This window comes from Equus asinus, chromosome 10 (assembly GCF_041296235.1).
Source record: "Equus asinus isolate D_3611 breed Donkey chromosome 10, EquAss-T2T_v2, whole genome shotgun sequence".
NCBI lineage: Eukaryota > Metazoa > Chordata > Mammalia > Perissodactyla > Equidae > Equus > Equus asinus.
Window position 1 is genome coordinate 43,603,890 of NC_091799.1, and position 16,964 is coordinate 43,620,853.

The following is a 16,964-nucleotide window of genomic DNA, read 5'->3' on the forward strand; positions in this document are numbered from 1 at the left end:
TAAGGGAACAGTCAGAACAGATGGTGACCCTGAAGTCGTATTGTGAAACAGGCTGACTCTTGTTTAATCGAGATGAAAGTACAGCTTGGCGGTCTCCAAACGCTTGCTGCAGGAAGAGCCTGCGCACCACCACAGGATGGGCGGGGGACCCGCATCTGCCAAGACGAGCACCCAGGAGATGCCCCCAGCTGGAGACCAGAAACTGAGGGTGACCTCAGGAGGACCCGAGGAGGACGAGCCTCACCCAGCAAGTGCAGGGGAAAGGACACGCAAGCCAGAGAGACCTGCATGCAAGTCCTTGCGCCACCAACTACTAGCTGGTGACCTTGGGCCAGTTAAGTTCCCTGAGCCTCAGTTTGCTGTTCTGGACACAGAGCTGACGATGGCTAGCTCTCAGGGTGCTGGTGCAGCGCAATGTCGGGGCCACTAGTGCTGGAGATTCAGGGTGAACAGGACAGACGTGTCCCCTGCCTTCGTGGCATGTATGGTCTAGGACTGAGCTCCTCATCCCTTCAGGGGGCAGGAGAATCGCCTGAGGGCTTTAGAAGACTCATGCCTGACTCCCACCCCAATTGGATTCTCTGGGGATGGGCCCAGACCTCAGTATTTTTTAAAAGCTCCCGGGGGTGCTGTTGTGCAGCAGGGGGAGGTCCATGGTCCAGGGGAGAGCCCTCATCCCCTGAACACCTGCTGTCTTAAGCTCCACCCTGAGCACTCCTCAGCGTTACTTGCAGAACGCCTCCCCCAGCCTCTGGAGGAAGGGCCGCTACTATCCACGTCCAGATGAGGAAACCAGCGCTCTTTCTGAGCAATTTGCCCAAGTCACATAGCCAGAAAACGGAGGAAGTGGGATCTGAAGTCCATCTGATGTTTCCAGAGCTCAGCTCTAACCGTGCGCTGCCAGGCACATAAGAGACCTCAGCATACGTGACTTCCCGAGCCCCATCTTTCCTCCCACATCCCTTAGGATGGGACAGACTGACAACGCAGCTACAGTCCAGCAGCACTCAGGAACTTCCAGATGGTGTGAGCCCTACCTGGACATCAGAAGACCCAGTTCTAGACTCAGTTCTACATTTTAGCTGTGTGATTCTTATCATGTTCTTGGCTTCTCTGAGCCTCCATCTTCCCAGCTGTAATTTAGGAGAGCCAGAATAGACGATTCCAGAAGTCCAACATTTTCTGGGTCCTCAAGGTTCCCAGTGGGTTTTGACAGAAGTGAGGTGTTTGGGGACTGCAGGCCCTGTCAGAAGGGAGCCCTTGGAGCCCCAGCTATCCAACGGGCGTGAATGGGTGAACTGTGCCTTCTCCACAAGGAGCCACTATGCACATGGACCACAAGGGTAGGAGGCTGCCTCCAAAGGGCGATTCTTAGAAACCTTGAACTTGAGTGGGCCTGGCCAGTCTCCCACATGCATATGCATGAGCAGCATTTTTCACATTCCGCCCAATCTTCCCATGCTAACGCAGGCCGACTCTTATTCCTGGAAAGGTAACACAGATCGGGAGAGGAAAGCTTCTGGTAGCCATCAACACATACACTTCTATTCATTCAACCAGCATTTATTGAGCACCTGCTGTAAGACAGGGACTGTTCTAGGTGCTGGGGACCCAGCAGTGACAGAGACAAGGTCCTTCCCTTGGGGAGTTCACAGTTCTAGTGCAAGAGTTTTGGAGAGCAGTGATCTGCATCTTGTCAATAGCAAGAAAGTGTTAATGGAGCCTTCCACAAACAAGTGTGTTAGCTGTCTGTGGATGGACAAAACGTTTACACAAGAATGGGTCCTGGCACCCGCTACAACAATTCTGAGCCTCGTCCACAAGTTGGAGACCTCAAATCTATACAGAACGTCATCTCCACTAAAGCACCCTACCATCAGAGAGAAGGGACCCTCTGCCTGAGGGCCTGGGTCAAGCCAAAGAGCCCCCCAGAGCTGGGAAATTTAACTTAAATCTCTTGCTCTATCTTTAAAAGCACTTAAGTTTTGCATTCCACTCTATACTATATGTGTGCTGGTTCTTTTTAATTAATATAAAAATGTTCTAAATTATTCCCCAGTTGTTACTGGACTCCCCATCCCCCCCCCACCCCAACTTACCAACCACTGAGTAAAATGGATGCGGGAAATAAACAACGCGGCTTTGCATCCACTGTCACACAGCCAAGGACTGTGAGCACACCCAGTTGGAGAAGCAGGTCTCAAGGAACAGCTCGGACAGGAGGGGGTAATGCACCATCCGCATCCCCCCATTTCTAAAGGAATTGCTCCCCTATGTGAAAACACCCAAAAACTTCCCACCTGCTATTCCCTGCTATTCCCTCCAAGACCTGGTTTCTGTTCCCTAGTGAGAGAATTCTGCATTCCGTTCATGGACGCACATTCTGAATACAGAGATCCAGAGAGAGACAAAAATCTAAAGAGATAATATCAGAGCTGGTCTAACCCCTTCGTTTCACAGACAGGAGGAAGCTTCTCAAAGCCAAGACTAACAGGAGTCTAACTACAGAGAGCAATTCTTAGAATCCTTTCCCCACATGACCTTCACGACCTCTCGGCCAGGCAGCTGTGACAGTCTGCGAGGCTCTGGGTGGCCGAGGCAGGACCAGAGACTTCGAGTTGGCTGAGGGCTCTCACTCCAGCCCTGTTCCCTATCATTTTCCTGCAAGTCTCTTAAATACACTTCTCTTGGGCACCACAAAGCTGGCGACTCTTTGCCCCCCCAAAGCAATGACCTCTCCAATAATAAGTTGAGGCAAGAGCAGAGCAGGAAGGAGGACCCAGAGGCCCTCAGCCCGAGGACCCCTGGGCTATGAGCCACGATGCCCACCCAGGGCCAGGCTCAGAAAGCAGCTACTGGATGGAGGTTCTGCTCTCATCCCGGAGCCGCCGCCCGCAGCCTCCCCTCCCTCGCCAAGCTCAGGCCACACACAGGCTGCTGCTTCCACCCTCTTCTCATTCTGTTCCATCTGGAACAATCTACTCCTCTTCTAATCCACCAGCCCCACCCCCCTTCTTGGCTAAATCTATTCACCCTCACATCTCATCTTCAATGTCACTCCTTGGGGAGACTGTCCTGACACCTCAGGACAGATGAGAGGGCCCGGGGCTGTGCTCATGGCTCCCTGTACTTCTTCACAACATTTTCACCAGTTAAAAATATTGAGTTTTTTGTACCATCCTTTATTTAGTGTCTATGTCCCCCAGTAGACTGTAGGCTCCTGAGGGTGGGAACCATGGCCATCTTGTCCATCATTTTGTGTCCAGCACATGCCCACGGCCCTGTACAGAGGAGGCAGTCAATAAATATTTATGCAGTAAAAGTGAGTGAGCAAATGAATCAGTGAAAACCTACTAGGCTATGACAGGCAGGATGGCGACATCTCCCAAGGCCAGAAACTTTAGGATTAATTCTAGCCCACCAAGCCCCCTTGCAAAGTCCTTGCGTAGCTATCTTTCACTTTTCCCACTTCGGAGTATGGTTGCTTACGTCCCTCCAGCAGAAGGTCAATGATTCCAAAGATGAATAATACTGTCCCGGCCCTCCCCGTCCTTGGTGAGCTGGATTGCAAATGAATTCTGACCCCCGATGGAAGGAAACAGGTACAAGCAATGCTGAGAGAGGGCCAGGAGGGTTTAGGGACCATGTCAGCTGGCACTGAGGTTGAACCTCATTACCGTGGCCATTACTGAGGGTTTAGCATGTGCCAGGCCGTGTGTTAAGAGCTTTAGGACATGATTTCACGAAGTCATCACAAGAACTCTGGGATAGGTCCTATTATCTCAACTCTACAGATAAGGAAACTGAGGCTGGAAAAGCCAAGGATCGTCCAAGGTCACCAGCTAGTTGTGCAAACCTTAGAACTGAACCAGCTCTGTCTGACCCCATAGCCCCAGCACCTCAGCATCCTGCCGCAAAGGCCTGCGGCTCATGCTTCCTCATGCACACTTGCCACCCGGGGCCTGGGTAAGGTGCAGATTCGATGCAACAGGTCTGAGGCAGGACCTGGGACCATGCCTTTCTAACAAGCTCCCAGCGATGCTGCTGCTGCTGGTACAGATCACACTTTGCAGAGCAAGTCTATAAAGGAGAAAAGACGAAAGAGGATCGCAGTAGGGCAGGGAGAGAACTCCATTCCGCAGGATGGCACTGGCCAAAAGCTGGGAGAAGGGAACACACTCACGAAATTCAGAAACCAGCAAGTAGTTCCTTGTGGCTGGAGCAAGGGCATGGCGAGGGGAGAAGAAGCCTTGAGCTCCAACCCTGGGGTGTTAAATTTAAGGTGCTGTAATAGAAAGCACAGTTTTAGGAGGAGGCACGACATGATGGGACCTGTGTTTTGACGAGCCACTCTGAGGGCAGCGAGACCATGCACCAGAGGGTAGAGAGATGGGAGGTCCTGTTGGCAAGGGAGCCGCTGAACAACCATTAGACAGCCTGACACACGCCTGAACCAGGAGGGGCACACAGATGCCAGGGACAGACTGGATGCAACAGACATCCAGTGGCAGAGTCAATTTCTTTCCAACAAAGCTACAGGACTCTTTCCAGGTGCTAAAAATGTCTCAGGCACGCTATGCACTGGAGCAAAGGTGCAGAGATTACAAAAGCTGATGGCAGAGAGAAATTTAGGCGCTACGTGTCCAACAAAGTCCCAAAGAGAGCTACTCTTAGAAATGGGACCCACCAACCACTTCTCCCAATCCAGCCACACAGTCGCTGCGGCAAGCCAGCCTTTTCCTCTCCCTGCAGACTAAGTATCTGAGTCCAAGGGTGGAAGTGACTTGGTCAAACTCTTATGGCTGAGCCCAGCTCCGAGGAATCCTACTGCTACAGCCACGCCCTGCAGCTCAGAGGACGATCCCAGCAGAAAAAAGGAAGATATTCAGCGGTAATTTGATATCAGCCCACACTTGTAAATATTAAATAAGCAAAAACCACTTCATTTCTTAAACTGGAAGCTCATATTCTAAGAGGGGAGGGATATGACCCTGAAATGGAGCCATCTACTCCAGACAGTGAAACCTGAAATAAAATTAGAAAATGTGTCACATGGAAAAACTGCAGTGAGGAATGATTTCCTTTTTCCCCCTTTTTCGTTCTGCGGGAGAGTGAGTAATGCGGCATTTTAACCAGACGGGGAGAGAGCAGCCATGGTTTCTCATGGTTTCTCATGGTGTCTGCGTGCGACACACACAGTTGTTGGACACAGCTGTGGATCCTGACTGGTGGAACGGGACGCAGTGAGGGATGTGAACAGAGCCGAGCACTGCTGAGTTCAATCACTGCCCCAAACTGCCTCAAAGCTTGGCCAATCTGAGCTCAGGCATCCTAGAAGGTTCATGCTAACGGTGCCGTTAGGGACTACGTGGTCCAACCCCTTCATTTCCCAGATGAGGAAAGTGAGGCCCAAAGGGAGATAGAGATTTGCCCAAGACAAAAGACGGAATAGGGGAACATCAAAGCTGAGCCTCTGGACAAGTCTCCACCATGTCCCCCTGTTGCCACATTTGCTCTGGCATACTGGGGCCCTTTGGTGGCTGGTAGTGACCCGGATGTAGCTGGCTTCCACTGGGTCATTCATTCAACAAGCATTGCCCGGGCACTGGCCCAGGGACAGGCATGGTGCTAGCTGCTGGAGGTACAGGAGAGAATAACCCTAGTGTGGACCGTCAGGGTGGCCCTCCCCACCTTCCCGCCACTCTGGGGGCTGCATGGTTTGAGGTCAGGCTGTGAGGAGGGTTACTCTGGGAGACGAGGCCAGAACAGCACACTCGTGGGACTTCAGAGGGTGCCAAATGCCACGCTAAGGAGTTATAATCGGTTTCCATGGCTGCTGTGGCAAATGACCACACATTTAGTGAAATACATCAACACAAATTTATATCTTACTGTTCTGTAGGTTAGAAGCCCAACACAGGTCTTATTCAGATTAAAAAATAAGGTATGAACAGAATATGCTCCTTTCTGGAAGCTTTAAGGGAAAATCCATTTTCTTGTCTTTTCCACCTTCTAGAGGCCACCCACATTCCTCCGCTCATGGCCCCTTCCTCCATTTGCAACAGCCGCAAAGAGAACTGATCAAGCCCTTCTCATATTGCACCTCTCTGACCCGTCCTGCCTCCCTGTCCTACTTTTAAAGACCCTTGCAATTACACTGGACCCACCTGGGTAATGCAGGGTCCTCACCCTCTTTTAAGGTCAGCTGATTATCAATATTAATTCCATCTGACACCCTAATTCCCCTTTGCCATATAACCTAACATATTCACAGGTGCGGGGATTAGGAGGTAGACGCCTTTGGAGGGCCACTACTCTGCCTACCACTGGTGGTTAGCATGGAAAGACGACAAGCGGTGTTAAGGTAGGGGTGCCATAATCAGAGCAGGTTTTACAGTGCGGCTCAAACCTGGGTCTGTGGGTGGGACTGGAGACGCTGCATTTCTACTAAGTTCCCAGGCGATGCTGATGCTGCTGGTCCCTGGACCACATCTGAGGGACCAGAAGCTAGAAGACAACCATAGCTGTAATATGGGGGATGGATTGCAGGGTGGAGAGAATGGAGGCCAGGAGACAGACCTGTATGCTGAAAATAAAGACAGAACTAGCCAGTCGCTAAGACTGCGTGGCTGGAAGGGGCAAAGCAGCTGACCCAACTTCAGTCGGAGTTCTGTGTGACATTGCTGACACTGCATGAACTCAGGGTCAGCGCGTCATCCGCTTTTGCACATCTGTTCTACAGGATGGAAGGGTTACAACTTTCCAGCACCTGAAAAGCATACCTTCACTTCTCTTTCACGACACATGTTCTATCCCCTATGTATCTGTCCTACCTGGGCCCTGCTCCCACCCCCGCTCCAGCCCCTCCACCATCTGCCACGGCGGATGGCTGTGGGTGGTCTTCCAGCAGGGGTGGAGGCCCACACAGACGTTGCTATGGTCAAGGGTTCATAATGCTGGGTTTTCACTAAGATCTCCACAGACGCAGGCTTTGAAAGATTCATTCATTAGTGCATTCAAATGCTCACTGTGTCCGTGTGGTGCCGTGTCAGATGCTGGACAAATAGGAGTTCCAGCCCTCAAGGAACCCACGGCGATGTGGCAGCAGGGAAGGAAGGCGGTACTGGACCGGTCACCAATCACAGGCCCGTGCTTATCTCATTGCTCCTTGCAGCAGGAACTGTCCCACTTTACAGATAAGGAAGAGAGCCAACTGGCCCCGGGTCACTCAACAGGAGGCCGCAGAGCAGAGATCTGAACCCAGGACCTGGGGTCTCAGAGCTCAGGGGCACGAGCTACTCCCCGAGGCTCCCTCTGGGGCCCTGTGCCAGCTCTGCCATACAGTCACCTGTGCTGCGACACGGACAGGCACCTTCCTCTCTGGACTCAGGATCGCTACCATGAGTGGAGGCCACTGGCCTGCACTGGTTATTCTCAACCCTGGCTGCACCTTAGAATCACACCGGGAGCTTTGAAAACCTGCCAATGACCGGCCTTCAGTTCCCATGAATTAAGAATCCTGGAAGGCGGGAAGGACTGGGCATCAGCCTCCTTCGGAATCCTTGAGGCGACTCTAAGGGGCAGTCAGGGTTGAGAACCACGCAGGTCCCTGGGACCTGAGCTCTCTCACTCCAACTTCCCGAAGAACCCTCTTCTCGTCTAGCCCTTACCACAAGGCGCATGCAAAATGGATGAAGGAATGGGGGAGGGGGAGAAGAGGGGAAGGGTTCCCCAACCCCATTCAACTAAGGACAATTTGGAGCAGTGATGCTGGTGCTGTCCCTTGAGCTGTTGTCAGCTCTCCTTTCGGATTAGAGAAATAACTCAGCAGCAGCGGACAGAGGTGGAGCCAGCTGGGTATTCTCACATGCTGTTGCAGGCAGTGTAAATTCCTACTGCTTTCCAATGAACGCAAGGAAAGCCTTCAAAATGGGCAGGCCCTGGACCCAACAATTTGTTTAGGCGTTTGTGCTGGGAAATAATTGCAGAAAAGGTCAAATACAGAGCTACAAGACTAGAGTCATCACCATAGTGTTTATAATAGTGAACAACTGGAAACCACCTAAAGGCCTAAAGGGGCCTAGCTTAATTACGGGACAGCCAGAGAATGAAGTACTATTTCAATTTTCAATTACAAAGGATGTTAGGAAGAATATTTAGTGTTCCAGAGGAAGTGTCTAGATGATCAAGGAAAAAAACGCCAAGCAACAAAATACAACGTACAGAACGATCCATTCGTACTATAAGTGCGTATTTATGCATGGAAAATAAACTCGAAAGATGGCCCACCAAATGCATGCAGGGTTTATCTCCGAGTCACAAGATAATATGTGACCTTTGTAAACTCCTCCCTTTTTCCCCACCTACGATTACTATTATTTTTATTACCAAAAAGTGTAATGTTATTTTTCATGTTAATGAAAGAGGAAAACGAATTTCCTCCCGCGAAGTGTGCTCAACTCCCTCCGCCTCTCCCGTCTCCTGGTGGCATGCTCCTCCCTCGTCGGCAGCACGAGGGCCTGCCTACCCCTGTAGCAGGACGATCAGGACGATCTCCCCAGCATTTGGGCCAGCTGCTGCACACTGCTCTCTCCCACTGGACTGTGGGTCCCTCCAGGATGGGCCCGGGTCCAATGCAGCTCTTCAGTCACCCCGCCACGCACCCCGAGGGCCTCAAGAGAGCAGGCAATCAGGAGATGGGGGGGGGAAGACAGAGAAATACAACAGCAGCCAGAACAGGGCAAACAGCTTTGACAACTTCAAGAGATGTTCACTTTGGGAGGAGGCTAATTGTAAAAGACCTCCTGGGGGTTGGGGGGGAGCTTTTAAGCTTAGCCCCATTTGAGTCCCTCAGCGACAGGAGGGTGACTCCTGGAGAGACTTAAGGCAGGGCTGCTCTCTACAAGCCAGACTCTAGTCAAGCTGCTCAAACCCAGGAAAGGTCTCCCCCAACACCTGAAGTCAGGGGGCCCTGCTCACTTGAGAGAGATACTAGGGTCCTCAAAACAGTTTTCTGCCCTGTCCAGTCCCTGAAGTCATCCATGGCATGCAACAAGTGTGAAATGGGCTGAACTGGATCAAGTTGGGTTGGGTTGGACTGGACTGGATTGGGTTGGGTCGGGTTGGGTTGGGTTGGGTTGGACTGGGTTGGGTTGGGTTGGGTTGGACTGGGTTGGACTGGGTTGGACTGGGTTGGGTTGGGTTGAGGGATAAGGGGTGGGTTGCACGCATTAGGTGGCCTAGACTTCATGTCTCCCTCGCTAGATCTTGCCTGGGAAGGATCGGGACCTTCTCTCAGGTTCTGTTCTAACCCTAGACTCTTTCTCTCTTGAGTTGGGGTGGAGCAGAGGAAGGTGGTTGGTCAGCAAACCTGGCTCCTCCCAACACCTCTGACCCATCTCAGCTCCCCTGGACTCTGAGTGGACAGCAGTAGTTCAGGCCCCACGATCTGCTGCTCTGGCTTTGAAGCCTTTGTTGCTCATCTGTTCTCCTTACCGCACATTGATGTCTTCAACTGACACTTATTGTAAGACTGCCTCCCTTTTTATAACCCTCACCTGCCCACCACCACGACGACACTCCCAGCATCCAATCAGAGCACAAGGAAATTATGTGATAAGTCAATCTATACCAAAGAATTTATGGCTTAATGAAGAAGGCAGGAGTGGCCAGATTTTAAAACATAACTGCATGGGTTGTAATTAGTCTTTGGGTGGTGAATATGATGTTATCTACACAGAATTCAAAATATATTACGAGGTACACCTGAAAATAAAACAATTGCAAAGCAATGATCATCAAGCACACATGAAATTTTTAAAAAACACATATGCACAAGAAAGTGACCAATAGTATAGAGATTCTAGAAAAAATTTTCTATCTTTAAAAGAAAAAATTTTAGCCACAACTAGAAGGACCCACAACTAAAATATACAACTATGTGCTGGGGGGATTTGGGGAGAGAAAGCAGGGGGAAAAAAAGATTGGCAACAGTTGTTAGCTCAGGAGCCAATCTTTATAAAAGAAAAAACTTTATATGATAACCAGAAGCAACAAAATGAGTGGGGAACAGTTCTCATTTCAATTAGCGTTTTGGAGAATCCTGGGTACCACTTTGGAAAAGAACTGACTGCAGATTACTCCCTATGTAATCTGTGCAATTCACCTGATCTGTGGTCCGTTTTAAATGGATTGAGCTGTAGACATTAAAAGACAACTGGGAAATCAGCTCATCTATTTAGTTAGGAGAGAAAACATAAATGTACAACTTTTGACAAAATGGAGGCTATCGGGAATAAGACAAGTGGGGATTAGCTAGAAGAATTATTTGTAAGATTAGATGGAATTAAAAAAAAAGATGAAGAGTAAAGTAACATTAGTGTAAATTCCAGCCTAACTAGTTATGAAAGGAAAGAAAACTAAAAGCCCCACCCACAGTTGGCAGAGCCACAGGAGAATGGGGATGACTTACACACCGCAGAGGACATGGTCAGTTGGCGCATTCTCGCTAGGCCACAGGCTGGACCCACCCCTTCATCCCTCTTTGATTCATTGAAACAGTCTGCGGAGCCCCCACTCTGTGCCAGGCCCCCACTCTGTGCCAGGCCCTGTGCCCGGTTCTGGGACTCAGGGCTGGAGAAGGCCCAGCCACCGCCTCTCGAGGCTTCCCATGTAGTGGGGGAGGCAGACGAGTAATCAAACCAGTCTAAGAAGCCCTGTGACTGACAGACAGGGGACAGACAGTGCTGGACCAGAGGAGAGACACCTAACATGCCTGGCAGAGCAGGAGGGCTTCCCAGGGAGGAATCTTAAAGGATGAACGGGGCAGTGGCAGGTGGATGGGGGGAAAGGCACTCGCAAAGAGGGACTGGCCTGTGCAAAGACACAGAGGTGGGACATTGCACAGCTCGTTCTGAAACCTGCCGGTGGTTCGGTGGGAGCCCAAGTCAGGAGGGGCTCTGTGTGAGCAGAGACCCAGAGGCAGACAGGGGCCAGACCATGAAGGGCCCTCTGGGGGAAGGAGCACGACTCCATCCTAGGTACAATGCGAATCCAGCGAAGGCAATTAAACCACGGAGTGGCATGATTAAATTTGTACCTCAGAAAGATCCATCTGAATATATATCCAACTAGTTCTGTTCTTTGATGGGTGAGTCCGTTTGGGGGAATCTAGTCAAAGGAAATAATCCAAAAAGAAAACAAAGGCCACTTGTCTGACGATGCTCCCAGGAGCACTGTTTATCATAATGACAAAATGGCCAAAGGCCAAGTGACCAGCTCTGGACAAATGAGGCATGACCCACACCCCCAAGGTGCTCCCATGGGAAAGAGAGAGGAATAAACATATTGATAGTACGAAGGGGACCGTGGCTGGTGCCTGGAAAGACAGATGAAGGGCTGTGGGGGTTTAGTGATGAGAAAGTTCAGCTGGAGAAATCAGGGAAGGCACCATGGAAGAGGTGCCATTTAAGGTGGTAGGTAGGATTAGGCTTTAAAGAGAAACAGTGAGAGTGTAGTCTAGACGGGGAGATTAGTTCACACCTCGTGCAAAGTCAAGGAGCTGCAAAATCCCAAACATCCTTGGGGAGCTGTGAGCGGTTCAGCGTGCCATCAGTTTGCTGTAAAACACACCAGTGGGACAGGATGCTATCACAGGCCTCCCAATTTTAGACAAAACCAAAACATTTAGCCAGTCATTAAAACACTACAGTCATTTTATTCATCACAACTTCTAAAGGTGTATGAGCAAGAGCAGCTCACTGCAGGCCAGGGCACAGGTCAGGCAGGTGACTAGTGATGCGAAATCTCAGGTGGGACGTTTACCCAGTTCTCTCTCACTCAGGAAAGCACGTCAGACTGCCGGGGGGCAAGGGTGAGATGCTCAGAGGGAAAACCTGAACCTGCTCTGATCAGGATCCAGAAGTTCTCCAGAGAAGATCCACAAATGGCCAATGAGCACAAGAAAAGACGCTCGAGGTCATTAGACATTAGGGAAATGCAAATCAAAACCACAATGGGATACCACTTCATGCCCACTGAGATGGCCATAATAAAAAAATGGAAAATTACAAGTGTTGATAAGGATGTTGAAACATCAGAACCCTCGCACGCTGCCGGTGGGAACGTAAAATGATGCAGCACCATGGAAAATCATTTGGGAGTTCCCCAAAAACATAAGTATGGAATTACCACATGACCTAGCAATTCCACTGCGGGGTATATACCCAAAATAATTGAAAAAAAGTACTCAAATCTTTGTACACAAATGTTCATAGTAGCACTATTCGTAATGCCCCAAAGGAAGAAACAATCCACATGGACACATCAATGGAAGAATGGATAAACAAACTGTGGTATACCCATACAATGGAATATTATTCAGGCATAAAAAGGATGAGGTTCTGACACACGCTACAACATGGATGAACCTTGAAAACCTTATGCTCAGTGAAAGAAGCCAGGCACACAAGGTCACATATTATATGATTCCATTTATATAAAATATTCAGAATAGGCAAATCTATAGAGACAGAAAGCAGTTAAGCAGTTTCCAGGGGCTGCTAGGCTGCAGCTTGGGGAAAAAGAAGTGCTGCTTAACGGAAATAAGGTTTTCCTTGGAGTGATGAAAATGTTTTGGATCTAGACAGAAATGATGGCTGCACAGTGTGGTGAATGTACTCAGTGCCCCTGAATGGTACACATGGAAACGGCTGGTTTTATGTTAAGTCAATTTCACCTCAATACAAAAATTCAATCAGCATATCCAAATGTCCAATAAACATATGAAAAGGTAATCAACTTAATAATCAGGAAAAATTGAAACTACAGTGAGATTCTAATGCATATGAAAGGCTGACATTAAGCCCAGCGATAAGACCCAGTGCTGGTGAGGATGCAAAGAAATGGGGACTTTCAACCAGCTTGGGGGCCGCATGCCTTGGTACAAACACAGCAGAAGGCATGCTGCCATTGTCTGTTCAGCTAGAGGATCTGAACATCCTGTCACCCAGCACTCTACTCCTAGATATAGGATCAAGAGAAATGCGAGCACGTGTGCACCGAGAGAAATGTACAAGAACGTTCAGAGCCACGCTACTGTATTAGCCCCAAGTGGAAAGAACCCAAACATAGTTGGAGAAAATGGGTAAATAATGTATGGCACATTAAGACAGTGGAATATTATATAGCAATGAAGATAAATTAACTACAGCCACAGGCAACAACAGAAATGAATCTCAAAACTTAGTATTTAGGGAAAGAAGCCAGACACCAAAGAATACATCGTGAATGCATAATGTTCAAAATCAAGTAAAGTGGGACGTTAGGATTTGGGGATACGTGCTTAGGTAGTAAAGCTATTTTTAAAAAGGAAGCAATCACTGTAAAAGTCAAGGTTATGGGAGGGAGGGAATAACCATAGCCAAGGGGCACAAGGGAGCTGGTGGGGGGCTATGCTATTTCTTGACCTGGGCTTTGTGGATGTTTGTTCCGTGATAAATCATTGCACTGTACTTTTTGCGTGCACTTCTCTGAATGGATGTTGTATTTCACGATAAAACAGTTTAAAGACAAGCAAATAATTTGCACATATCAGCACTTTATTATCAGGTACAAGTTACTGGCATACCACTGCCCCTGCCCCTAAAACAACCTCCTTGTCCTCTAAAATTGCAAGTATTCCAATGACACTGTAACTTTACGAGTTCAGCCCTGACCCATCAGGGGCACAAGGGTGGATGCGGGAGACAAGGGCCCCATTGACAAGGTCTCTTTAAACAGGGTGGGCCAGGAAACCCTCAGGAGATGAGAAGCCTTGGGACCTTGGGCCTCAGTTTCCTCGTCTGGAGCACAGAGATAATAACAGCCCCAGTCCCCTCCTCCCGGAGCGATGATGAGAACTGGATGAATGAAATATGAACTCGCTCACACCTCTGCCTGAACATACGACATGGTTTACAAGTGTTGGCCTTATTAAACCGCATGCAAAACCCGGTTTGCAGGAGGACAGTTCATGCATCTAAGAAGAGAGGCTTCAGAGTCCCAAAGAGACACTGAGTACCCATCCGTTGGCATGGCCATCCCCGGGCCCTGCTCAGCTCCTGAGCGTTCCCTGCCACTCCCTTTTAACACGAGGTATGGGAACAGGACTTCCTCTGTGTTAGAAACAACAGCCCTGACCTGACATCAAGGAATCCAGCCTAAAAACGCGGCAAGGGAAGAAACACAAAAGTTCCTTTCCCCAGACCCCTCTTTCTTTTGGGGCTGGGGGTTGCAGCCAAGTTCACAGAAGACCACAGAATCTGCAGCGGCCCTCTGTGGCTGAGTTGGCAGTACCCTATATCACATGCAAAATTGCAATGTTCCAGCAGGGGCCAAAACTGTGCTCCAGCTGCCCTTCGATCTGAAAGAAATGCCAGGCTGTATGCTCTGGCAGGAAAAGCTGTCATCGCCTTTGCCTCTTGCTCCCAAAGAGACAATGGTCTGGGCTGTCCCAGGCATCCTCAGGCACACAGTGAGGCCACCCACTCAACCCCCATTTCCTTCAGGGGAAACAGTTTCCTCCGCCTTCTCCCCACACACTTCTTCCACCGAGGCTGTGTACCCAACTCCTAATCCAGAAGGGGTCAGAGGCGACCACTTGGAGAGTGTGGCTCTCCTGCAAAACTGCATGAGAAATGGGCCGAGCGAGGAAGGACCCGACGGAGCCCACAGTCTGGGTTCAAGTCCTGCCTTTTGGACTGCCCACATCCTAAGCCTCTCTCACCCTCAGTGTGCTGCTCTGTTCAAACGCCTGCACCGTTTTCTAACAGAGCTATTGCAAGCACCAAACCCTAGCTTCCATCACTTACTTAGTGCCTAGCATGTGCCAGGGTGTGGAAAGCATATTACTTCTAATCTCTCTTTTATTCTTCATAGTATCCCTAGGAGGTAAGATGATCTAATTATTCCTCTTTTTCGGATTAGGAAACTGAGACTCAGAGGGGTGAAATTCATTAGTCAACGTCATCTAACCCAGCGACAATTCAAACCCAGGCAGCCTGACACACCTTAAGCAAAATCTGTTTTAACTCAGATCCCACTTTTCATCCAACCACCTTTGGGTCCTGGAGGGGAAAGTGAGACGCAGGCAACAGAAGGGACCAGATCCCCTGGCTACCAGCCCTCAGCTCTTCCCATCACCCTTGGCGCCACCGCCCACGATGGATGTGACTCCCCAGGTAACTCAGCGCTAAGTCAGGCCTGGGGCAATTCAGTCCCGTTATTTCCTGCGCCGCGAAAGCGCCAGGTGTCTCTGCCGGCGGTCGTGCATCCGCACCTGTGCACAGAGAGGGCAGCAGACCTGCCCGCACCGGGAGCCAGCGGCGCGCACGACCCGAGCGCGGGCGCCGGGGCGGCTGGAAGTAACTGTCCCGCAGCCGCTCGCGCCGTCACTGCTTCCAAACCCCTCTCTGCCCAAGCCGGAGAGGCCGCGCCTGGCTGCGACCTCGCGGGCGCCCAGACAGCGCCGCGCCCGCCCATGCCCGGGGCTCCGGCCGCGGCCGGGGAAGCGCGCAAGACCCGGGCGCCCGGCGGCGAGGACTCCCTTTTATGTCCAGGAATGAGGCGCGCACCGCAGCCGCGCCCGCCGCCAAAACCAACCTCCCAGGGTGCAGAGGCGGCCGGTGCCACCCTCAGGCCGGGTCGCTTACCTGTCGCGGAGCGGGTCCGGGTGACAGCGGGGAGGAGCGCGGAGACCGCGAGCAGCAGCAGCGGGCGCCAGCACGGCCCGTTCCTCCTGCAAGAAGCGGCCGAGGGGGAGAGGTGAGGCGGGCGGGCGGCCGCGGCGCGGGCCGGGGCGCGGGGAGAGGGTCCTACCTGGGCGCCATCCCGCGGGTCTGCCGGGGCGCCGGGCGCGCGGAGGCGGAGTGGCGCTGGTGGCCGCTCGCGGGGCTGCAGGAACAAAGGCGGAGCCGGGCGGCGGCGGCCCGCGGGAGGCTCGGCCCGCGCCCTGACTCAGCCGCGCTGAAACCCGACTCCGCCGCGCCCCGCGCTCCCCGCGCGCCCTCCCGGCCGGCGGCCGCCCCACGCCCCACGCCCCTCTCGCCCTCGACGGGCGCGCGCTCCCGCCGCCGCGTCCACCCCGCGCGGCCTTATGTAACCCTCGAGACAGCCCCGCGCCCGCGCGCCTGGGGCAGCGGGCCGCCGCCGCCTCCCGCCCTCTCCTCTGCCCCGTCGGGGCTGCCCCGCGGAGCAAGCGCTCTCCTTTCACCGGCCAATGGAAGCCTCTCAACGGCCCAGGGAGGCTGGCATCCCGGTGACCTCCCTAATGACAGACGGAGAAACTGAGGCTCAGAGAGATGGGGCGCGTGTCTCAAGGTCACACAGCTGGACTGAGCTCCTGACCCCTGTGCCCCGCCCTGCACGCCTGGCCCGGGAACCCACGGAAGGCCAAGGAGTGGCCCGGGCTGGGGGGTATAAGTGATAGTACATATAAATAAATGCAGCAAAGATAATCCTAATAAAAATTTTAAATATACCCACTATTCCAAGGTTTGCCTCGCTATACCTTGCTTGCACCCCTCGCCCCCACTGGAATGGAAGCCCCAGGAGGGCAAGAGTTTACATCTGTTTTGTTTTCTGCCTCAGATAGTACCTGGTAATAGGATTTGCCAATTTGCCAACAAACTGGGTGAATGAAGGAGTCTTAGGTGAGACGCCACTCCAGGCCCTGGGACATGGGGGAGGTGAACCAGTTGGAAAAACACCCGTGGGAGCTGGGGAACATGGTAGACTGCCCCCCTGTACAGAGCCTAGCACAGAGCCTGGCACTGGCTAAGCCCTCAAATGGTGTCTTTTTATGATGGTGATGATCACCAGCTCAGCAGTGTAAGATCTTTGGTCACCCACTGAGACCTAGACAGTTCTGAAGCCGGACGGGCCCCAGGGGCCTCTCTTCCTGATGCCCTGAGGAACCACGGGCCGTA

At 51.6% G+C, this 16,964-nt stretch overlaps 1 protein-coding gene across 2 annotated transcripts in view; it reads right to left on the reverse strand.

The window, feature by feature from the left end:
• The window catches only part of COL15A1 (collagen type XV alpha 1 chain), a 102,206-nt gene extending 86,134 nt beyond the window's left edge, over positions 1-16,072 (reverse strand). The window contains exons 1-2 of one of the 2 annotated variants that reach the window (XM_014859723.3): positions 15,856-16,072; positions 15,690-15,775 (exon numbers count right to left, since the gene is read on the reverse strand). In XM_014859723.3, the coding sequence (XP_014715209.3) occupies positions 15,690-15,775; positions 15,856-15,866 (97 nt within the window). In that variant the 5' untranslated portion in view covers positions 15,867-16,072. The remainder of the gene's footprint in view (positions 1-15,689; positions 15,776-15,855) is intronic. The other variant, XM_070519132.1, reaches the window with a different exon arrangement.
• Between the last annotated feature and the right edge of the window lie 892 nt (positions 16,073-16,964).